This window comes from Typopeltis vanoorti, chromosome 20 (genome assembly GCF_054136105.1).
Source record: "Typopeltis vanoorti isolate ZY-2024b chromosome 20, IOZ_Tvanoo_1.0, whole genome shotgun sequence".
Lineage (NCBI taxonomy): Eukaryota > Metazoa > Arthropoda > Arachnida > Uropygi > Thelyphonidae > Typopeltis > Typopeltis vanoorti.
Window position 1 is genome coordinate 16,609,900 of NC_143568.1, and position 25,412 is coordinate 16,635,311.

The following is a 25,412-nucleotide window of genomic DNA, read 5'->3' on the forward strand; positions in this document are numbered from 1 at the left end:
TATATTTTATTCTGCTAGTCTCAATCTCATACCAAATAGCCTCAAATGAGCTCCTTTCACTATCCTGCGATACAACTTCAATTCTCCTTGGCTGCAGTTCATCAGCTATCATCAATAATACCCCTCCCCCCATTTTATTCTCTCTGTCCCTTCTAAACACACTATAACCTACACATTCTATCCCACTAACTATATCTTCTTCCGTCAGCCATGTTTCACTAATGCCAATAACCTGTGGCCAGGAAGAGCCAATCAAGGCCAAAAATTCTTCCTTCTTGTTTCTAATACTCCTGGCATTAGTATACATGAAATGCAGTGATCCCTTAGTCCCACCCCTATATTGATGCGTTATTCTAAATGACCCATTCCCATTTTTTGTCCTTAGTGCTGGCTCGGGTACATTATATACATTCTTACACTCATCTGTCTCACTGATGTCTGCATATCCATCCCCCCCCTCCTTGGTAGTTCTAGTTTCCCTGGTTTTGCACATCCATTTTCACTTCATTCAGCAACACTCTTTCCAGTCTCTGCACACCAAGTCCATTCAAATGCAGGCCATCCATCTTGAAAAAGTCCTTTCGCCCTTCAAACTCATTCCACACATCCACGAATTCCACACCACACCGTCTGCATAACCTACGCATAATGTCATTTGCAATTATGGCCCTCCTCCTAAACTCATCTCTGTCATACCGCGGCAACAGACTAACCATTCTAACTCTGTCACTCTTTTCTTTCGCTACCTTTAACAATACTTTCAAGTCCTCTCTCATAAAATATTTATCACCTTTCAATTCATTCGTACCTGCCACAATTATTAATTCTTTCACCCTCTGTTTTTGCACTCTAATACTCTCACTTACATCCTTAAATTTCACACCCGGTAAGTACGATTTAGTTACACTGCCATCTATCACCCCCTCTTAATAATGAGTCACCATACAACACTCTTTCCTTCATTTCAGAAACTGCAATGTGATGTAATGTCAATGACATGATCTATTCTTTGACTCAGCTTTGCAGGATAATTGTGCTTTTTAGCTAACATTTTGATCATATATGTTCAAGTATATAATTATGCTAAGCTAATTCAGGTTGTGAACTGTAAAAATAGCTTATACTCCATCACATCTGTATAGCTACTTAACAGTTGAGGGTGTTGGGCAAATTACAGTTGGCAGTGAAAAATGAAAATCGGTCTTGTTAACTTTTTTTTTTTTTTTTTTTTTTTTTGTTTAAGAGCATCTTTGATTTTTATAAAATTGGTGATGACTTGCAAGTTATGTAAAATAAAACGTTTCGAGAATGCTTGACTATTTATTGCAGAATTAATCTGTGGATGTAGGTTAGGATTTGTAACAAGGGTGTGACAAATAGTGCCACATGTTGTTACAGAGTGGAATTGCTGCATATTTCAGAAATAGCAGTGAGGCATATCTTTGAAAGCATATTCATGCAAGCTAAATTTTTACTTTCACAGTCTATGGTGGAATTAACATATTAAATTAATTACATAAGATTCTATCTCCGGGTTGAAAATAAAACATCTTTAACATTCATTTGAGGCTTCCTGTGATAAATAACTTGATAGTGAATGAGATGATTTAAAATGAAAAAAGTGTGGAAATTCTTCTAAGAAAATGAGGCTGAAAATTAACTCACAAGTTGACTGATAATTTGCCTGTGGCAATTGGATTTTTGGAGCCCTGATCATACCTGTAAGTCATCCATCTGAGAACTGGGATGGATAAACAAGTTTTTAACCATGCTAATGAGGCAGCTATTTTAAAGATGTCTATGATTCACATATTACCGTTTGTGTATAATGCATACATTGAAATAAGGGAATTGACATTTGTTACAAAATAAAAAACTAAAAAAAAAAAAAAAAAATCATGAGTATTTCATTTCCTTGGTACATGCTCCCAGTGGATTAATTACTGTATTTCTTCTCTTACTATTCTGTAAATCTGGTTTCCATTCTAATTAGTTAAATTTCCCTATACCTACCTATTAAATATTATGCCAGAAACTATTACAGTTTATTTTGGTTTTCTTTTTATTATACAATCATTTAATTCATGTAATTCTTTTTTTTAAAAAAAATCAGGTACAACAGCGAGACATTCCTGGTATTGATGCTGCTTACCTGGCTATGGATACTGAAGAAGGTGTTGAAGTGGTGTGGAATGAAGTTAAATTTTCAGAAAGAAAAGATTTCAAGTCTCAGGAAGTATGTTTTTTTTAGCATATTAGTTTTGTATACTTGATTTTACTAAAGTATAAAAAATCTGTTCAGAGTTATTTCTTGCTTTACTTCAATTCTGGATTATGTTTTCAGATGTTTCATTTGGCCCAGGGCAATGAATATAATATTTAAAATGCTATTATGACAACCATATTGGTACTTTGAATGTTCTCCAAGTACTAGTGCCGTATGGAGGAAACATACTTCCTTATGTTACCAGACCATCTTAAACATCAGGTATATGTTTGTGTTTCACTGCAAATTGTGACCAGGTGATAAATATCACCTGGTCACAATTATGATAAATTATGATAAAAATGATAAATACAATGATAAATATCCAAAGTTTACTGCTGGCACTTCCAGGAGTTGACCACTACCTTACAAGAAAAATATTATCCTTTGGCTATTTGTGAGAATGTTGTTTTTCATTAAGGCAGTGCACACTCTGCAATCCCTATTCTGCCTTTGATCACGTTTCATAGCATTGAAAAACTTCATTGGGACAAAATTCCATATTTCTCATAAATTTCTCTTATTATATTACACATAACTGTTTCGGTAGAACAGAGTGAAAGGCTTCAAGGCAGTGAAAAGTGCTCTGTTCATATTATCAGATATGCATTTCTTTAAAGTCAGAATAGTTTCATAAGCAAGGAATTAAAATGCTTAGTGGAAAGACATAGATAATAATAGAAAACAGATGTATTTACTGGACTTGCTTGTTTACTTCTAAAAATTAGAGTTAAAATAGAATTACTTAGAGGATAACCTGATTGAAATAATATAATTATAGCATGCTACTTGCTATCATATTCCATCATTACTCTGATATGTATACTCAAGATGTTCAGGATATCATAATACTACATAATTAAGTTTAAATTAACATCATTTCCTGTTCTGCTGCATCCTTCCAAAGTAATCTGTTATTTGTTCAGGTCTGAAATATTATCAGACCTTATATTTTGGTCTTCTAAATCATTTGTTAACTGCATCATTCCAGATCTTGATCATCTGTTTTTTTTAAAGACCTGTGCATCAAACCCCCTGTTTTACTGACCTTTCATTTGCCCATTCTATTTATGACTTCTGTTCAGTGCCAATTCTGTTTAAGGGAAAACTTTTTCAGTCCTTGCAAACAGCTTGCCCATATTCATCCCTGGCTAAATCAACCAGTGTTTTAGATTTTGCCATTGAGTCTTCATGATTTGGCTCTTGTTTTAATACATTTTTCTTGAATAATATTTGAGGACAATTTAAAATGCCCCTTCAAGTTGCCTGACTTTAATTTTCTTTAACATTTTTTTACATATAGTAATCCCTCAATTTTCTCAGATAATTAAGGGATCCATATTTTTTAATCTACTTTTCATTTTTATTTCATTCAAAACTAAACGGCAAGGATTGATTCCTATTCAAATTCCCCTGTGAAATCTTGTCAAGGACTAGCATGAGGATACCACCATGAACAGTACCCTAATCAACTTAATGAAGTTAGTGAGGATTTGATTTTTTGCTTGGAGAGGTGTGAATGAGTAGAATGGGTTGCCAGAGTCTTTCCTTAACTTCCTGTGTCCACCATGAAGTTCTGATTTTTCTATTCCTGCACGCAACCTCACCACATGCCTCTGACTGAATCAATCAGGGTTTTCTTCAAGGCTTGCCACTAAATCTATGAGGTTTGGTTTCTGTTCTCAAACTCTTTCATTTTTTCTTCAATAATCTTTGTGTATTTTAGTCTACTGTTCACATGTGAGAGCTGTGCAACTTTTATTTGCTTTATAACTTTCTTACATGTTTTTCTTTTCAAAATGAAATTCAATTTTATCCTGCTGAAGACTAAATAGTAGTCACTTAAAATTTCAAATCTGTTGTACACCATGGAGAAAACATCACTATCAACAATAACATAGTCAATGAGACTTCTTATTTCTTGCCTCTTCTCTCCATGTGAATTTTTGTGCACATTTTTATGTTGGAACATGGTGTTAGTAATAACCAGTCTGTCCTGAGCAGAAATCCAACAGGTATTTGCCATATTATTAGCTTTGCTCTTTTTTCCGTAGGGTTTTTTCCGCTAGTTTATCTGGCGTTTTTCATCCCGCAAACAGGCAAACCGGCCCCATGAACATACGCTTCTACAGTCAAGAATATCCTATCCCCCCAGCGGCAGACCAGGCGACGGGTCGGTTGGGAGCAGTACTAACAAGAAGTCGCATCTAAAAGTAACACGCGGACCCTGCACGGGAAGCGGGAATAACGCGTAGTAGAAGAAGAAGAGGAGATTAGCTTTGCTCTTTTCTCCAAATTTTCCCAAAATATTTTTGTATGTCTCACAATCATTTCCTACTCTGCTATTTAGATCCCCAACAAGGACCAACTTTTCCTTTTTCATTGTGTCAGTTGCTTTCTCTGAAGCCTCAAAAAATTCTTCCACTTCTACCTTAATACACCTTCTGTGGGACTATAGGCACAAATAAGTCTCATTATCCAGTTCCCCATTACCATATTTGCCCATATCACTCTACTTAAGACTGCCTGCCATTCAAGAAGATTAGCCTTGTATTTAGTGTTCTATACTATGGCTACTCCTTCTTTTCCTTGATTGTCATTGCCTGAATATAAGATTTTGCATTTATTGCTCAGAAGATCTCACCAGTTTTTGTCTTTTTTGTTTCAGTCACCCTATTATGTCGATCTGGTACTTATCTAATTCCTCAGCTAGCTCCATTTCTTTGCCATTCCACCTTCTTATGTTGATAGTACCAATCTTTAACTCTGGTGATGTTGAGTTGGTGTGTTTTCAGATTTGTTCCAGTAGCTAACGTTCTGCTGTTTGCCCTGGTTCCCTGGCGAAAACAACGGGGGCCTTGTTTAACCAGGCGACGTCCCAGCCGGCATGAAATTCAGTCATGTTGTACCATCATTTTGCATTTTGGTTTAAACCCATAAGAATATAATTTGGTCAGCTAAATCCCAAATTGCCAGCTCATCCTTGTTCGTTCAGTATCCTGGTAGATACCTAACAGGGTGCACCACGAGAAGGTGAGAATCGGACTTTAGGTCAGAAGCCCTGGTCAGTTCTCCACTTTCTTTTAAAGGCTATGTTGAGATCTCCTGTCAGTTATACAGCTTTGACCCTTAAGCATCCCATATAATAATAATAATCAGATTTTCTTTTTTGTTATGTAGGCTGCCTTCTTAAAGACTTCAAAAATTTCTTGACTTCTTCCTTAGTAGAACTTTCTGTATGACATTAGACCAAGTACATTTTACTGTACTTGGTCTTCTGCCCTACAGAATTTTTCTATTTTGAAATTTGCTTTCCTCATTTTACTTGAAATTCTGTTACATTAAAAAAAATGTTTTTTCATGTTTGCTGTTGAATGTTATAGCTATTCCTTCCTTTCTTTAATCACTATCTGAATATAGCAGTTATTATTTAGTTCATATAGTTATGGACATTTTTATCTCACTGGTTATCTTACCAGTTTTGTCTTTGTTGACATGGTATTTCTGTTCTTCAGAATTCTAGTTTTATGACTACATAATGAGAAGTTGTATTAAAAAAAAAAAAGCTTAAGTTTGTGTGCAGATGAGTACACTTCATTCCCATATTTTTTCTACTGCTAGTTTTATTTCTTTTTTTATTGCTTTTTACTTTAATGGCCTATCTTCATTTCTGTTGAGGTTGAGATTGTTAAATTAGTTGACTTTTCATTGTATGCCTTTCATTTCTCTTCTCACAAGGGTGTTCCTTAACTGGACTTTTTTTTTTTTTTTTACTAGGTTATGTTAAGATGCTTATTTAGGTAATCTTTCTATTTTCATTTTTTTTAACTACCCAACTAGCATTGAGTGTACACATATCAAGGTTGTCACAGATGCGAAGAGCCCATTAAAATTATAAAGCCATTGATATTCCATTGAAATAACATGGATACAAAATTTAAGATGACTAATATATTTCATCGATATCGATGGTTGTGTCCTTAATACGTTCTTATAGCTCCCCCCGTATTATTTCTGGTTCCAGTTTAGTCGTTTTTCTTTCAGGTTTAAGGTTGATGTTTTTTCATTTATCTTTCTTTCAGACTAATTTCTCATTTTTAAGTTATAATTCTATCATTTCAGAGATAATGGAAACATCAGTTTGTCAAATGTTTTTTGTCATTATTGTTCCATCATTCTGAATAAAAATTAAAAAAATCTGTTGTTCATTACTGTGATTCAAACCTCTATATACATTGCAACAATGATATTCTAAACAGAAAAATTTCTTCCACTAATGCAGTGATTCTCAACCTATGGGGCATGTCCCCCTTTGGAGCCATGAAATACCTAAAGGGGGCATGCAAAGAAAGTGGAAAAGTTGAAAAACTACTTTATTGAAACAAAAGCATTTAATGAAACTATTTATTGACACAAAAGCATTTAATGAAACTATTTATTGACACAAAAACAATATGAAAATATAAAATACACTCTGAAAATAAAATAATAAAAGGTCCACTGTATTGAATAAACTAGTTACGTTTGCAGGAACATATCAATATTGCAATATCTAGCAACTAATTAAAACTAAGCAATAACAGTGAATCTAAAAATGAATTGCTTCCTTGGGTCTGTGTTGTGCAGCAAAGCTTTTCACATGATTGTGACACATTGGAAATTGACACTCTTAGTTCTCTTTCTATATTTAAGTGAGAACTATATTTTGTTTTTAAGGCAGCCACTGCAGAAAACCTGATTTCACAAAGATAAGATGTTGGAAATGGCAAAAGTACACGAAACGGTCTTGACTTTAGTGCAGAAAATCATCATCAACACCAGCCCAAAATTCAAACAGCGATTTAGATGCAAATTGTCTTTTGATTTCGCTGCTTGATGTGAAGTTTATAACTTGTTCCTCTTCAACTGAGAAACCTTCAGGGTAATTTGAAATGGATTTCTAACGCATACATTGCCATTATGTTGTTGTCGGTTATAAAATAGTTTCTAAAATTCTTCGCCAACGTTGTTAAATGATTTTCAATAGTTGCTAATAAAATTAAAATAAAATTCAATAAAACTAACATAAGTAATTAAATGCCAATCCTTGTTGCTATCTGTTACCTCGTCAAGCTGAATTGAGGATAATTGGTTAAAAGCTTCAACAAAAGTTGTTGCTGCATATCTTCACATATATCTAGAGTTATGCACTGTAGTTGTTTAGTGAAACTTTCTCCAAGCATAGTTTCCACAATATCAGTCACAGCTAGCAGAATTAGGTCTTCTCCAATAGTGTGGAACTTTTTGCACCTAGCATATTTTATATGCAGCTTTGTAAGATGCTAGTAAAGCTTTTTCATTTACAAACATAGCTTTTTTTTAATGCTAAATTTTTGTTTTTCAAAACATTTCAGTTTGGCAGCAAAGACCTATCGAGGTTTGTTAACACACTCCTATAAAGTGTTCCAATTGTCTTTTAAGTTTATTCTGTTTCATGCTATCAGCCAGCAAAATTTTCGAACCAATAACATACAATGCTCTTTCTTCATCATTTACTTCAGTCTTTGTAAAACCAAAATCTAAATATTCTGCTGCATACTTGCTTGATTTTACTTTCGGAGTGATATTCTGCGAACCTGAATTTGTTGACATCGATGCTCCACAGTCATCAGATGCACGCTTACTTCCAATTAAAACTTTATCCATTTTTCTACGGTAGAAAAGATTGTTTTCATGTATCAGTCGTTGTGAATAGGAGTAAAATAATACTGACTATCGACTTCTCATTGTTGGTCACCGTTGCAGTGTTACTGAAATCTTGCCATTTCAAGCGTTATTTATACTCACAGAAACATTTCCAGAGCATTCGAGACTTCCCGTGATGAAATCACAAATGTTTCTGAAAGGCCGATACAATTCAACAGTCTGTGCAGTGATGACAGATCTATATACAATTTTTTCAAGATTTGATGACATATTTAAATTTGTATGAATATTTAAAATTTTTAATTAATTCCTATTTTCTTTTGTTTTTTTTTTTGTTTTTCTAACTTGTGGGTTTTTTCAGTGTCTCAACACAAGAATTGCAAGGGGAGAAGGGGGGGGGGAGCACCACAAAAACTAATATTAAAAACGGTCACACATGAAAGAAGGTTGAGAAACACTGCTTTAAACTAAGATAAAATAACACTTATCATTTCAACTTCATCAGGCATGTGCATGTGTGCACATGCACACGTGGTGCTATATGTGCTATAGTGGTGCATTCTCTACAGTCCTTATTTTTACTTCTGTTTATTGTCCACTGACCAAGTCTTCAGTTTTTAGATGTTTTTGGAATTCTGCCATCCTTTTCTTCTGTTGTTCTATTCATCATTCTTGCTGAGATTGGGATGATGGATCAGCATCTCACAAACTTCTTTGACTTTTCTTTTATACCAAGATTTGGTATGATTTAGGGACTGGGTGCCTTTCCAGTTGCTTCCCTCATACAGCCCTTCTTGACCACCACCCTTTTCTTGCTTGGCTGTCTCTCAAGTCAGTACCTTACTCCTGTCTGCATCCTGTGAGATTATCTGTGAGTACATTCAGCATTCTAAAAACCTTGTTTTTCTTCCATCATTACATATCTAGGCTAGTTATCCCCGAGAACTTCTATACATTCACTCTCTTTGCTCTCATATATTATTATTAGCGTGATACCCTTGCTTTGCTATGGTATTTAACTACTATAAATCCATTTTGACTCCAATAAACTTTCCTTTGATTTCAATGAACAATTTAAATTTAGTACAACTACACCATGTCAGGCAACACTGTGTAATTATTAAGTCATCCTTCTGTCGAATGACATAACCAACATCACATTCCTGTGCAGGTTGAAATTCCCTTTAATTTGATATCTCACATTATATTTTTAGACATTTGTACATAGAATTCGAAATTTATAGATGTTTGTTATTTAAAAACAATCAAATTATAATACTTCTTGGTATATAATGTTTTTTGTTTTATAAATTGTTATTTTTGTTTTTTTGAATTAGTTTTGTTATATAACAGCATAGCCCGTGCTTTACAAAGGTGTTCACAAAAGTAAATGAAAACTAATAAAGAAAAAGTATGTATATTTTGAATAAAGTGAAGCATGTTGATGCAGAAAATTGATGAAGTGAAATTTCATATATAAGATTTGATGAAGAAAAAAAAAAAGAGAAGATTGTAGCAAAAAAATACCTACGACCATTTTTCTTTACTTAAGGACCTCTTTGAACATTGGTGGTTCTCCCCTCAGGTGCTAGGTGATCTTACTCTGGAACAGGCCATGTAGAACCAGCCATGTGAGAAGCAGTCCTCCCTCAAGTCAATCCCTGCCACCTTCAGTGATTGCCCCTGTGACTTGTTGATGGTCATAGCAAAGCAGACCTTGAGGGGGAACTGCAGCCTCTTGAACTTGAAGGGGGTACTCTGATGGTATGAACACTGACTCCCCTCAAGCACAGCTGGCAAACACTGTGGCCTCGATGATGTTCCTGTGGAGGGCCTTCACTTGCAGCCTAGTGTCATTGCAGAGTTTGGGCAGGTTGAGTTTACATAGCAACATCACTGTAGCCTGCACTTTGAGGAGAAGGTTGTGTGCTGGGAAGCCAGGAGGGTTGAGGAACTCAGTGGACTGCATCGTTCATTTGCACCACTGAGTCCACAGACCTGTACTCCATTTTTTCTCCTTCAAACGAGTTAAGTAGAGGGTCTTTAATGATGACAGTCTTGTCGTTCTTGGGGGTCAGTTGGCATGCTTGCACATCCAGTCCATGGACTTCTTCTGGATATCAGTGATATCAGGGTATATCCTGGCTGTGAGGTCTGCTAGGGTCATCACTACTGAGCTCAGGCCTGCAGGGATGGTCACCTTTCCCTTGGATTCAGGGTACTCTCTGTCCCCTATTTTGAGTAGGTGTTCAGAGAATTGCCCAGTGGAGACAGTCTCTGAAGTGGATCCTCATGTTCTTCTTGAGAGAGAGAGAGTTTCCAGATGAGGGGCCATAGATATGATGCCTTGACGCATGCCTTAACCTCATCAGCTTGAGTTCCACTTGGCAAACTTGGCAATACTGGCAAAGTCTGCCAAAGTCTCCAGCCAGCAGCAAGCTGACTCCCCCCATCACTCCATCATTGCCTCTGTCTTTGAAGGTCAGTGCCTCAAAAGCCCCCTTGTGTGTCATGGGCTCTCATCCTAAACAATGAGCTCACAGTCCTGCAGCACTTGGACCATGTTGCTTTGTTTTGAGATACTACAAGGGTGTTTCTGCATGGATGAGGTTGGGGCAGCGTGGACCATCTTGCCTCCCTCCAACAGCATAGCAGTGATGCCAGAGGATGTGTTAGACAAAGCGATGCCATGATCACTCCTTATCTGTTGCCAGGAGTAAGTTGATGGGGAAAGTCTTCCCAGTACCACCAGGAACATCCAGGAAAAAGACCTGCCCAGTACCACACTGCTAAGGACCTGCTAGTAGACAGCGAGCTGCTCATCCATCAGTGAACTTTCGTTCGTGTTGTTTGTGTCATAGCTGGTCTCCATCAGATCTCCCTGTTCCCTAAGACTCCTCCAGACCTTGTTGACTGAGGCAGCCATACTGTGGCAAATCCTGTGTCTTCCGAAAGCCAATACTGCATCCTCAATCAGCACCCAGTATCTGTTGTACACCTCGTCCATCACTGTCTTGCAACTCTCTCTCCACCTGCTGCGTGATGTCCTCTGAGAGACTGTCTTTATACTTCTCCCAAAGACTCAGAGGATCAGAGAGGTGACAGAACATCTCCTGCAGCTCGAAGGGAGAATCAGTGGTAGCTCCAAGGTAGTGTCCCAGTGCTTGTCATCCTCCAGCAAACCTAATCTTTAATGTAGACTGGAATGTGGATGGAGGACACCATTCATAGTCTTCAGCTCTGAAAAGGACGTTGGGCCTTAAACCTCATGTAGCAGCATGTGAAGATGTTAATGCTCAGTTCTGTTTGGGTGGATGGGACATTCTTCTCAACACATAGTCATTCTTCACTCTTGACCAGCCATCGATATTCTTCCCCTGCTTCCTTCTCATGAACTTTTTATTCTTCCATACCAAGTAAGGGACCTCAGAGCACAGGAGGGTTTTTGTAAAATCATCCATTTTGCATAGCTCAAAGAAAGCCAAGAGTATTGTCTGAGGAGGGTTGCAGAGCTTTTCGCCCAAATTGTTGGAGGTGAACACACACACACTGACCATTCTCGAGGCGAAGAGCAAGATGGAAGACAGTGGGGTACCTCTCATGAATGGGGAATGCCAAGATCATCCGAACTGCTGATGTACCAACCACTCTCGTACAGCCTCACCTCATCCCTCTCATTCTCCAGGGCAAAAGCTGCCTGGTCATTACCCTTGTTCACATATTTGTAAATGTACTTGATGGACTTCACAGATTTGCTTAATTCTACATTGGTGTGAGCATCGAAAATACATGACAGGATTATAGGGCACGACCCAGCAGTTGTTCATCTCTATCCCATTGATTTCTGTGGTGAAGCCACCTTCAGCTGGAGACCTCCAATACTGCAGGTATCAATTATCTCCTGTCTGAGTGTCCTTGAGAATTGGTCGGGAGTACCTCTACCTGCCTTCTTTCATGCAGGGCGAATTGTGGTTCAAGCTGCCACAGGGCTCATGAATCATGTTGGCCTTGATGATGTTGTGGAGGAGAGTGTCTTGCTCAGGATCAGATATTTTGGCACAGATGAATTCGTTAATCATGTCAGAGAAGATGCGCTTCTCTAGCCATAGCAAGATGTGGATGCGAGGCAGACCCAGCTTTTGCCACTCCACAGCGTACATGAAGCACCGCACTCTCCTAAACAAGCTGCCCTTGTTCAAAATAGCCATCATCTTCTTCACCTTGAGATGGAACACCCTGACTATGATGTGACAATTGTGGGACTTTTGTCCAGGCAGCAGTGCATCGGTGATATCCTTCCACCTGAGATTTTACAGGTGAAAGCAATGAACAGATCAGGATGGCTGTAGTGGGGACATATGTCATGGCATCTTGAGTCTGCTCATGCATGTATCGAGGTCCTCCAGTGAAGGATGATAGGAGCACCACCATTTGACCCAGCTGAGGAGCATCCTGCCTCCCTACGGCATTCCTCAGCTGCCTACTCTCAGCTGCACCTAATGTTGTTCCTAATGTAGTTCAACCTCTCATTCTCTATTTTGGTGTACATGTCAACCAAAAATTTGCTGAAGAGGGAGTGGCTGTACACCATGTGGTTGACCTCCCCTTGCCTGACCATGATGCAGTAGGAGTAGAAGCTCACTGCAGAGACTGTCTTCTTGAGGGACAACTTGGTCTCGGGGTCATGCTCAGCAGGGCAATGGAGTATCCATCCTTGCCACAGCAGAACAGGAGCTGATATGCTGCAGTGTGTTGTCGTGACTCTGCAGCTTGATGTCTCGTTGCTCGAATTGCTGACCAATAATCACCAGAGCTACCTCATTTGCTGTTGGTGTGTGTGGAAGAAACCTCCATGAGCATCATTGGACTTTCTATCTTCATGAATAACTACTTCAAACTTGTTGGAGGTGGGAGGTACTTTGTCCAGGACGGTCTTCAAGTCCTTTATGTTGCTGTTGATGTCATGTAGCATCCTCTGCAGTTGTTTGATATCAGGAAAGTTGCTGCACCTCAAGTGCACCTCCTTTTCATCCTCGCCCATAAAATAGATTTGCAGAAATTGGGTTCGCTGTTGAGGTGCAGCAGACTTCCTACCAAGTGATACACCTGTCCCCCTGAACTTTGAAGGTCGGAATGATGCCATCTCATAGAATCTGCTTGACCCCAAATGATGTCGTGTTGAACAGCCATTGTACTTCCGAACATGATCCATGAAGTGGACGTGCTCAGGGTTGCTTTCCAATACCAGGCTGTAGAGTCTCAGGCAGAGGTTTGAAGGGCAGAAGCTGCACCTTGCCAGCACTGTAGCACATGCTGGGGCCTCCTCCTTCCTCATTACAGTACTGGCACTTGTGGCTCATGGTACTATGAGCCACAAGTGCCAGTGTGGCTCATGGTACCCAGAGCTACAGTGCTGTTCTGCCTCAAGCCACGTCAGGATCATGCCATGCCTAAGTAAGCCTTGATCTTCCACAGAAGTGATTGCCTTTCTACTCGTCTTCCAGGATTGCTTTGCTCATATCAAGACTCTGCTGCTCTGTGCACCTTGGGATTATTTTATTGGTATTTGGCCACCGTAGCATGGTGCACCACAGGATTACTATGCGCATATTTCCTTTCCACATCCTTAAGTTGCTTTCTCCTTTGAGAGTCAGTGCATTTGCCAGGAGCCTTTTTGGGGACAGGAAGAGGTGGTGCTGTGAGAGGTTTGGGGCTGAGGGAGGAGTGGTTTGGTTGACGCTTCAGGTTCACGTGGCAGGTATGCATTGGAATGGCCTCTAAAAAGGTCCTGCATAAAATGTAGCCTCATCACATGGTGACCTTCAGCACCGAGATTCTTATCGAGTTCATCATTGCGGTAAACCTCGAAGACAAACTTGAACAATTGCCCACCAACGCGCATAAACCCCTATAAGTAAACGGTCGGGACATGTGAGTGAGATATTCAGCAGAGCTGGTGTAGTTGTCCCCTCTCGCTGTCGTGGGACATGATGGAGAACTCTTCCCACCACGTTCTTCACGATTAGTTCACTCACATCCTTAGCCATTAGTTGAGTGTCATATGTGAGATAGGAGAGGAACCGGAACAGGCAGGTTCCATCTCCTGTGATGAGAGACAGTAGTGTGAGGCACCATCTCCTCATTAATATTTACAGAACCAATTGCCATATCGACTTAAAAAAAAAAAGAGAAGGGACAAAACATACTAAAAAGTGAAAAATAATCCTTTCTTAAATATATGAATTTAAACTTTTTGGAGTCATCACCAAATTTAATGCAAACTAATTACATAAATTATCAGTTACACGATAACCTGTTTAACTGTTGTTGAATATTATTAAAAGTTCTGAAAAGAACCGATTCAGAAGCATGGAAAAATAATTGAAACATGAAGTAGTTAGTCCTAAGAACAAATAATTATTCACAGAATACTCATATGCTGCATCCACGGATTTTAGACCCTTAGCCCCTCATACTTATTAACACAAGTCACAACTCCTCTTGTGAGAACTCTGTCACCTATGCTACTACATGTCTACTTGTCACTTTTTAGTGCACAAAATGCACTAAAAAGTGAGATTATTGAGAAATAATCCTTTCTGAAATATACTAATTTAAATTTTTTGGAGTCGCTACCAAATTTAACGCAAACAAATTAACTCTATATAAAGTATAGTTCACAAGCTATATGTACTTATACTAACAAAAAAGTGAGTATGTGTATTGAAAGTTATGTATCATTACTTCATACATTCAGCAATAAGAAATATGTTTATTCTTGATGAAAGTACAAGTATGTTATTTTCTGTAGTTACACCCGTATCCGCTAAGATACGGGTGTAACTACAGAAAATATACAGAAGAATGTGCAAGCGGCCCTTCAGGAATTTAGAAGGCTTCATAACTTGCATAGAGGTCCTATGTCAGCTCTAGCACTGAGAGCTATGATTAAGAAGTTTGAAGAAACTGGATCACTAGGAGTTAGACCTGGCAGAGGACAGAAAGCGGTGCAAGAAGAGACTGTAACAGACATTGCTACTGTGGTGTTTGATGACACAGGGACCAGTACTGGTCCAAGCGCTCGTGCCATAGCTCGCAAACTTGATATGGCTTATGGTAGTCTGGAAAATCTTATGGAAAATGCTTCTCTGTCTATATAAGTTCAGTCATGTGCAAGCACTAACTACCGCAGATCATGATAACCGCATGACTTTTGCGCTAACATTTCTTGCCCGAATGAGGTCAACAATGACTGGCCTTGAAGAATATTGTGGGGTGATGAGGCTCATTTTTATCTGAATGGGTTGGTCAACACTCACAACTGCAGAATTTGGGCATCTGAACATCCCCAAACAATCCAGCAAGTACCACTGCATTCCCCAAAAGTGACTGTGTGGTGTGTCTTCACAGCTGATTTCATAATAGGACCATACTTTTTTGAGCTTATTACCCCTACAGGTCCTGTAACGTGCTCCATTACTGGAGAGATTTATTGATGAATGCTGTAAAATTTTGTCATTGCTGCATTGCAGCAAAGACGATGTTTGGACTCCATAATTTTTATGCAGGATGGAGCATGGCCACACATTAAACGTTCAGTACAGCGCCTTTTACGCCAGCATTTCAGTAATTCCATTTTATCTGCCTTTAATGTAATTATCTGCTTGTTTTTGACCCCGACAGCCAAAATTTTCCCTATCGGCGACTTTTGGTACTAAATCTTTTTTTTTTTTTTTGCAGAAATCATCTCTCCATGCCTTCAAAAGTCTCAATATGAAATTTGGTCTCATTCCGTTTATTGGTTTTAGCTACAGATGCCTCCAAAGAGGGAAGGTTATTTTATGGCCACCCTGTATCTTTTCCGGATCAAAAACTTAAAATACAGATCCTTGTTATGAGAATAACAAGGATATGTATTCTGATAAGCTCTGTTTTGCTTGAATGTAGCATGCTCTTCTCCAAGTTTCTCTTCCACCATTTTTCTTAGCCTTTTTTTCAAGTATGCTTTCATAAATCTTATCCAGAACATTTTTTTGGGAAATTCCCTGTAATTTATATAATTTTTATTTCTCTTTTTATGGGTGAGTACTTTGAATGTCCTCCAGCTATCTAGAAGTCAATTCTCTGTCCATTCCTTCAGAATTATGCAGTCTTGCTACTGTAAAAACATATGTCTTTGTTTTTGAGTTGCCTTTCCACATTTTGGCTTTTTAAATGTCAAGAATTGATGTATATATGATGTATAATTGCGTTCTTCTTCAGTGATTACTACCACTATGCTGTCACTGCTGTTTTGATTTAAATCTTTAAATTAATTCCTCCAGGTACCTTGAATATCTTTATCTTCAATATTAAAAAAAAAGAAAAAAAAAGCTTATTTTATTAAGTGATGGAGCTATATATATATATATGGTGGGGATGACAAGGTATTCGGAACCAAATTTGATTGTGCTGAAACATACCATAAGAAAAGGGTGTTGAGATTGAAGCTTAATCATGCAAACTTAAATATGTATGTTCTGTAGCTGAAAAACAAAGTGGATAAATGAAATGGACTATAAACTTTGGAAGATTAAGAATTAAAATGATGAAAACTTACATTTTGGAATTAACTACAGCAGTGGTTCTCAAACTTTTTTTGTCTGGCGGCACACTAAAATCAATAAATAAATTTCACGGTACCCCTAGTATTATTTGCTTTTCATAGAGAGTAAAGTGCCGATTAATTGATTCTGAAAGACTCGCATATATAACCCATAAATAAATTGATATTACAGATACTAAAGATATGAAGGAAAGCGTGTTTAAAAGAAAACAGATTTTATTTAAACTAAATTGGTTTATTTTCAAACAACCGAAAAACATACAAAACAAAAGCTATTATAAAGGTTCAGATAATAAAATATGAACGTAATGTGAAATATGTGCCTGGTGTTTGCATATATTTCTTTGATATTAGTCCTTGTTTTTGAGAGACATATTCTCATTTCATTTTCAAGGGCCTTTAGTCTTTCTCTCTTCTTTGTTTTAATATTTACGAGTGCAGAAAAACCCACTTCACACAAATAAGATGTAGAAAATTGTAATAAGATGTTAAGTGCTTTGAATTCTCTATTGGGGTACTCCTTCATAGTTGTTATCCAAAATGAATTCAGACACATTTCTGAATGCTTCAATCTCAACGTACGATTGTTACTTATATCAATTAATTCTTCGGCTTCTATAAGACTTAACTCACTCATTGCTGATGTTGACTCTACAAATGGATTTTGAATCCAATCGTATAAATTGACTGAAATGTCTGGAAAATAATGGTCAATTTTTTCTTCTTACGATGTTAAATTGACCATAAATAAGCTTTTGCAGATCAGTGTTCTTACATTTTCTGGAGGCAACTTTAAGGAACATTTCTACATTGTTGGTGCTTAATTTTATCTTCCACATTTTTATTTTATCTTTAAAAGCTTTAATTTTATCTGTAGATGTCAAAATATTCTCATTTCTTCCTTGCATGTTGGAATTCAGCTTGTTCAGATGATCGAATATGTCTGTTAAATAGGCTAGTTTAGAACACTAAAAATCAAAAAATCATCTTGTAATAATTTATAGAATTCTGGTTTGTCTTCATTTTGGAAAAACATTAATATTTCTTCTTTAAGTTCAAAAAAACAATCCAATATGCGACCTTTTGAAAGCCATCTTACTTCGGTATGAAGAAGAAGATTCTTGTAATGAGATTGCATCTCATCACATAGTCCTGCAAATATTCTAGATTTTAATGGTCTGGCCTTGATATAATTAACCATCTGAATGATTTCTTCTAATACACTTTTTAATTCCAAGCCTATTGTCTTTGCCACCAATGATTCACGATGAATGAAGCAATGAGTCGTTATAATGTTCTCATTTTCTTTTCTAGCAAAGGAAACAAACCCTTTTGTAATTCCAACCATAGAAGGTGTACACATACCCAGACAAGTTTTCCAAGATAGACCATTTGTATTAAAATATGTGTTCATTATATCAAAAACATCTTTTCCCGTCGTACTTTTTTCGAATTCCTTGCAGCATAGAAATTCTTCGATAATTTTATCATCTTCAATGAATCGAGTAAAAACAAGTAAGTGTGCTTTACCACCGATATCACTTGACTCATCTAACTGCAAATTGAAAATTTTTGATTCGATTATTTTGGTTATAACTGACTTTTCAATATCGACTGACAGATCATTAATATGTCTACTCGTAGTATCATTTGATAATGGAATCTTCTTTATTTCTTCTTCTGCCTCAGTACCAAAAATTGTTCTCACAATTGCTGAACAGGCCGGACGAATCAAGGTTTTGCCGATAGTATGAGGCTTCATTTCCTTCGCAATTATTTCAGTGACTAAACAACTTGCTTCTTGAACTCGGTCGGAAATTGTAAACTTTCTTACAAAACTTTTACTTTGCTTTTCTTGTAATCTTATTAACTCTTTGTAATATTCAGGATTTTTATTCGACAGGTTGTCATGTTTTGTGGAGAAATGTTGCAATAATTTGCTAGGAACCATAGCTTCATTTGATAGAAAACCAAACCACACAAAATACACTTAGTCTAGGAATTAATTTATCACCACACCACTTAAATCCCATTTTTAGATAGCTCTCTTGATATAAACGAGTTTTTACATTCTTTTTCATTGTTCCCTTTTTACATGAACTTATTCTTTCTGTTTCTATTGTTTCATTAGTGCTTTTTTGTTGCTGAACGTTAAAAATAGTCAAATCTTCATTAATGCAAGTATCAGTTTTTGATAATTTATTAGTGCGAATTCGTTTGTTAGCTTTGCTACAAGTAGACATTTCTTGATCGTCAGGATCTTCACTTCTTTTTTTAAGGAAAAAATTATAATTTTGAAGGGCATATGTAACTTTAAAAAAAAAAATAAAAATAAAAAATATAAACGTAGATGGATGGAACACGTTCAAAGAATGAAAACAGAAAGATTACCAAAACAAGCCTTAAAGTAAAAGCCATTAGGAAAAAGAAAACCAGGACGTCCTCTTAAATGATTCAACGATGACTTCTAAGGCCGGAACAGGCCATACTAGGCCTAAATCCTTGATACGTATGATGATGATGATGATATGTAACTTTAATATTTTATTTTAAAATTTATTTCAAGTAAATAATTTTTTTTCCCGGATGGAAAAAGGAAAAACATTTGTTTACGATGTCTCGTTATAGTTGGAATATATAACAATAAGAAAAACCTCTACTCACTGAATTTAACGACCTTAATATCGTACTTCGTTTATTCTCACCGATGACAAAAGACTCGTGATTTTTGTTTAGGGGAAATGATCATGTATAATACTTGTCACACTGAACAGAGAATTACTAAAACAGACAGCAGGATAACTAACCATTCATTAGTTCATTTTCCCCGGTATTTATGTGCTGTCACATATCTAGTTACTACGACACGTGGTGATCTAATGAAATCCCAGGATATAATATAAGAGTGATACAAAAAATGATAATTTTTATATATGCTTCATCCATTAAAATCAAAATATATATATTTTTTGTTTTTGATTTAGTTATTTGTGGCAATTGAATATTTTGCTTTTTTCAAATAAACAATTCAAAATTTCGCAGCACCCTTGTGGCATACTTGCGGCACCCAGTTTGAGCACCACTGAACTACAGAATTAAAAACGAACAACTAGTAAAGTATATACAGGACCAGCAATATGATAGTGTGAGGTACCATTTTGAGGGAATCTTAGTAAGATAAGTTGCACAAAACTGTCCATGAAATTACCATTAAGTTTAAGTCTATGTATTGTGAGGAGTTTGGTTGGTTCAAGAGTAACAGTGAGTTTGGGTAGTTTGAGATTAACAGGGAGTAATTTGTTTTAACTTCTCAAAGTACAAGATTAGAAGTCTTTCTGTGTTTATAGGCTCCTGATTGGTTCTTCTGGTGCTTAGACTTATATGATAATTATTATACAGGATGTTTCAGGAAATTGACAGCAGAAATGTTTGAAAGTAATGGAGTTTGGGTAGTTTTGAGATTAATGGGAATCATCGTCATACGTATCAAGGATTTAGGCCTAGCATGGCCTGTTGCGGCCTTAGAAGTCATCATTAAATCGTTTAAGAGGACATCCTGGTTTTCTTTTTCCTAATGGATTGTACTTTAAGGCTTGTTTTGGTAATCTTTCTGTTTTCATTCTTTGAACGTGTTCCATCCATTTATGTTTATATTTTTTAATTTTTTCTATTACTGGTTCTTGGTTTAATTCTTTCATAATTTCTTCGTTTCTTTTGTGGTCAGATAGGGTATACTTTGCAGTTTTTCTCATAAACTTCATTTCTGCTGTTGTTAATCTTTGTTTGTCTTTTTGTTTTATTGTCCAGATTTCGCTTCCATACATTAAGACCGGTAAGGCTAATGTATTGTATACTTTTAGCCTGGTTCGTTTTTGAACTAGGTTTGGTTTAAATATAGAGTTAATTACACCTGTTATTTTTAAATATTTTGCAATTTTTACATTTATATCTTTTTCATTTTCATATATGATCATACTTCCTAGGTAGTTAAATGAATTCACCTGTTCTAAGATCTTGTTATCTATTACTATTTTAGTTCTTGCTGGATCTTGTCCTTTAAAGGCCATAGTTTTTGATTTTTCCATTGATATTATCATACCATAATCTTTGGATATCTCATTTAGATTTAAAATAGCTTTCTGTAAGTTATCTTCAGAATTTTTAATTATTATTTGGTCGTCTGCAAAGAGGAGAATGTTTAAGTTAACTGTAGGTGAAAGTTTAATTCCTTGATGTAAATTTTTACTCCATTTTATTACATAGTTCTGAACCTAGCTTATCTTCTCCAGGTGATTTTCCGTTTCTTGTTTCTTTCAGGCTGATTTCTAATTCTTCTTCAGTTATTTCCTTTTCATTTTCGTTAATTGTTTGGCAGTTGTCTTTTTTGAAATATTTGTCTGTCCACAGTTCTATGTAGTAATTTAGAAATTCTTTTAATTTCAATTCAGTGTTTAATTTTATGTTTTCTTTGGTATCTGCATTTAAGTGTTTCAAAATCTTATACATTGGGTCTTATTTTATATAAATCATGTTCTAAATTAGAAACAAATTTATTCCATGATTCTCTGTCTTTTTCTGACTTCTCTTTTAACTATGGCTCTTATTCTTTTATATTCTATTTCATCTTCCAATCTTTTACTGCTTAACCATTTGTGATAGGCTTCTTTTTTCTTTTTGATTATTTCTTTGATTGTATCATCCCAGATCTTCAGTTTTTTCTTTTATTGAATTTTTTGGTCTTTCATTTGCTGCTTCATTTAGTATCGTTTTTATATTAAGCCATTCTATTTCTATTTCTTCATTTTGTTTTATTTTATCTAGATATTGGTTAATTCTTTGTTCATATAGCCATTGTACATTTGTGTCATTCAATAGTCTAGTTTTATAAACAAATGTTTCAATTTTTCTTTCTGTTCTTGTTACTTGTAGCCATTTAGGTGGTAATCTTAATTTTATTTTAACAAGGAAGTGGGCACTGCTTATTTCACATCCTCTGTGAACTCTAACATCTAGTGAAAATTTTGATGTCTTTTCATTTAATATGAAGTAATCTAATATTGATTTCCATCCTCTTGCTGCCCAAGTATATTTATGTATGTCTTTATGTTTATAGAAGGAATTCATTATTTTTAGGTTATTATTAACTACAAAGTCAATCAATTTTTTACCATTTCTGTTTAGAGTGTGATCTCCATGTATTCCTATGTTATTATTAATTTTCGTGTTTCCAATTCTTGCATTTAAGTCTCCTGCTAAAATTATGTAATCATTTTTATTTATTTTATTATATATGTTTTGTAGCTGATTATAAAAATCAATATTATCCTGTTCTCTTCCTTCTTCTGGGGCATATAAACCAATTATCGTTAAATAGCCTCTATCTATTTTATTTTAGCTTCTATTATTCTTTCATTCCATAATTTATAATGTTTTAACTGTTTTGAAAGGGAGTTATGAATCCAAATCATGACTCCTGCTTTTGCTCTTTGGTCTCTGTCGACTCCACTGTATATCACATTAAAGTTTTCAGTTCTCATAGTTCCTTTTAATTTCTTTTTTGTTTCAGTGATTGCTGCTATTTTAAAATTTCTTTCATTTAATAACTGGTCTAATTCTATTTCTTTATATGCTATTCCTCTTACATTCCAGTTTGCTATGTGTATTATATTTTGTCGTTTCCATTTTCGTTTTCCCTTTTCCATTCCAGGGTCGTTTCCCATAGATTCAATCCGATTATCTTTTTCTGTCAGCCTACAAGTAGGATTTGTGGGAATAATTATTTTAATTTCCAACAGGACAAAAGTAGATAGGGTCGCTGTTGTTTATAGCACCTTGATAATTTCTTATCATTAGAGATTCAGAGCAATATAATTTGTTTGTTTTCTTGGAAATCAGTAATGCTAACTTTATCAATTTCAGGTGTGTATGACATGTAATATTTCTGTAGTGGTTTTTTCATTATTATATTAGTGGTGGAATGTAAGTATTCGGGGTGCTTAAGGGTCAAAGCTGTATAACTGAGAGGAGACCTCCACATAGCCTTTAAAGGAATGCGGAGAACCGACCAGGGCTTCTGACCTAATGTCCAATCCTCACCTTCTCGTGGTGCACCCTGTTGGGTATCTACTTTGATACTGAACGAACAAGGATGGGCTGGCAATTTGGGATTTAGCCGACCAAATTGTATTCTTATTGGTTAAACCAAAATAAAAAATGATGGTACAACATGACAAAATTTCATGCCGGCTGGGGCGTCGCCCGGTTAAACAAGGCCCCCGTTGTTTTCGCCAGGGAACCAGGGCGAACAGCGAAAAGTCAGCTACTGGAACAAATCTGAAAACAAAAAACCAACTCAACATCACCAGAGTTAAAGATCGGTACTATCAACATAAGAAGCCTGAATGGCAAAGAAATGGAGTTAGCTGAGGAATTAGATAAGTACCAATTGACATAATAGGGGTGACTGAAACAAAAAAGAACAAAACTGGTGAGATCTTTCTCAGCAATAAATACAAAATGTTATATTCAGGCAATGACAATCAAGGAAAAGGAGTAGCCATAGTATTCAACACAAAATACGAGGCTAATCTTCTTGAATGGCAATCAGTCTCAAGTAGAGTAATGTGGGCAAATATGAGAATGGGGAAACTGGACAATGAGACTTATTTATGCCTATGATCCCACAGAAGGTTCTACTAAGGTAGAAGTGGAGGAATTTTTTGACGCTTTACAAAAAGCAACTGACACATTGAAAAAGGAAAAGTTGGTCCTTGTTGGGAATCTAAATAGCAGAGTAGGAAATGATTGTGAGACATACAAAAATATTTTGGGAAAATTTGGAGAAAAGAGCAAAACTAATAATAATGGCAAATATCTGTTGGATTTCTGCTCAGGACATGGACTGGTTATTACTAACACCATGTTCCAACATAAAAATGCGCACAAATTCACATGGAGAGAAGAGGCTAGGAATAAGAAAAGTCTCATTGACTATGTTATTGTTGATAGTGATGTTTTCTCCCTGGTGCATGACACCAGAGTGTACAGAGGATTTGAAATTGGAAGTGATCACTATTTATTCTTGAGCAGGATAAAATTGAATTTCATATTGAAAAGAATAACATGTAAGAAAGTTTTAAAGCGAATGAAAGTTGAGCAGCTCTCAGATGTGAACTGTAGATTAAAATACAGAAATATTATTGAAAAGAAAATGAAAGAGTTTGAGAACAGGAATCAAACCTTGGAGATTCAGTGGCAGACTCTGAAGAAAACATTGATTGATTCTGCCAGAGAGGCATGTGGTGAGGTTGTGTGCATGGATAAAAAAATCAGAACTCCCTGGTGGACACAGGAAGTTAAGGAGACAGTGAAGGAAATGAAGAAAGCATATCAAAAGTTCCTGGCAAATAAGTCAGCTTTTACTCTTACAGAATACAGAGACAAAATATAAGAAAGCTAAACAGTGTGTAAAACTAGCTAAAGAAAAGTCATGGGAGGACTTTGGTAAGAATATAGAAAATAAATATCAAGAAGGTGGCAAAATATTCTGGAGGTTGTTGAAGAAACTTAGGAATGGAGGAAAGAGTGCTGTAAAAGGAGTTAGAGATGATAAAGGTGACATGAAAACAGGAGAAAAAGATATCCTTGAAGTATATGTAATTACTTTGAAAAACTGCTAAATGAAGCAGTTTTTCAACAGATATGAAGCACAGTGATGACAGCACAGTGATAAAAAACACTGACCAGCCATGCAGTCTGGAATATATATCCATACTTGAAGTAGAAAAAGCCATCAAAGGCTTGAAATGTGGAAAGGCAGCAGGAGTAGATGATATTTGACCAGAAATGCTGAAGTATGGTGGTATAAGAGTCTAACAGTTGCTGCACTGCATAGTTCAGAAAGCCTGGACAGAGGGACGAATTCCCGATGATTGGAGTAGAGCTCTCATAGTACCCATATATAAAAAGGGAAATAAAACTGAATGTGAGAATTACAGAGGTATTTCCCTACTGAGTGTTCCTGGCAAGATATATGCAAGTATACTTGAGAAAAGGTTGAGAAGAATTGTGGAAGAAAAGCTTGGTGAAGAACAAACTGGATTCAGGCCAAATAGAGGCTGTCAGGATCAGATCTTCACTTTACGACAAATAGTCGAGAAAGCATGTGAATATAACAAAGATCTGTATTTAAGTTTTGTCGATTTGGAAAAGGCATATGACAAAGTGCCAAGAGAGAAGCTATTCAATATGCTGCAGTTATATGGTGTCAATGGGGCATTATATCAAGCAATACTTAGTCTTTATTTGAGTTGTAAGTCAGCAATTAGAATTGAAGGAAGTACAGGAAGATGGTTTAATGTTAAATCTGGTGTGAGACAAGGATGTACATTATCCCCTCTGTTATTCATTATCTATATGGATCACATTATTATTTTTTTATTATTATTATTATTATTATTATTACGGGTATCTCCATGGAGTCAGTAGACTCATCGCGGGAGACCCAAACTAGCAAAACAATATCTGTCATATCTCTTCTTGAATTCATTTACAGATGAAGAGCTCACAACAAAGTCAGGCAATGAATTCCACTCATTCACCACCCTCCAGGCAAAAAACCTTGTTCTGACACCTTTGTTAACCACACTCTTCTTTAATTTCCAGAGATGACCTCTTGTTCTTCCATCACTATCACACAGCTGAAACATTTCCCCTGCATCAATCCTATAAAAACCTTTTAGTAATTTGAATGTTTCTATCATATCCCCTCTTCTTCGCCTATCAACCAACCTCTGCAATCCACAAGCTCTCAATCTATCAATGTAGGGAGCATTTTTTATATCACTCACCAACTTG

At 36.2% G+C, this 25,412-nt stretch overlaps 1 protein-coding gene across 4 annotated transcripts in view; it reads left to right on the forward strand.

Moving 5' to 3' along the window:
- Positions 1 to 25,412, forward strand: part of Madm (MLF1-adaptor molecule) — a 219,569-nt gene that overhangs the window by 22,858 nt on the left and 171,299 nt on the right. For all 4 annotated transcript variants that reach the window (XR_016550075.1, XR_016550076.1, XM_090410539.1 and 1 more), the window contains exon 2: positions 2,114 to 2,236. Coding sequence is in view for 2 of the 4 variants with exons in the window: in XM_090410539.1 (XP_090266665.1) it covers positions 2,114 to 2,236 (123 nt within the window). In the remaining 2 variants the exon portion in view is untranslated. The remainder of the gene's footprint in view (positions 1 to 2,113; positions 2,237 to 25,412) is intronic.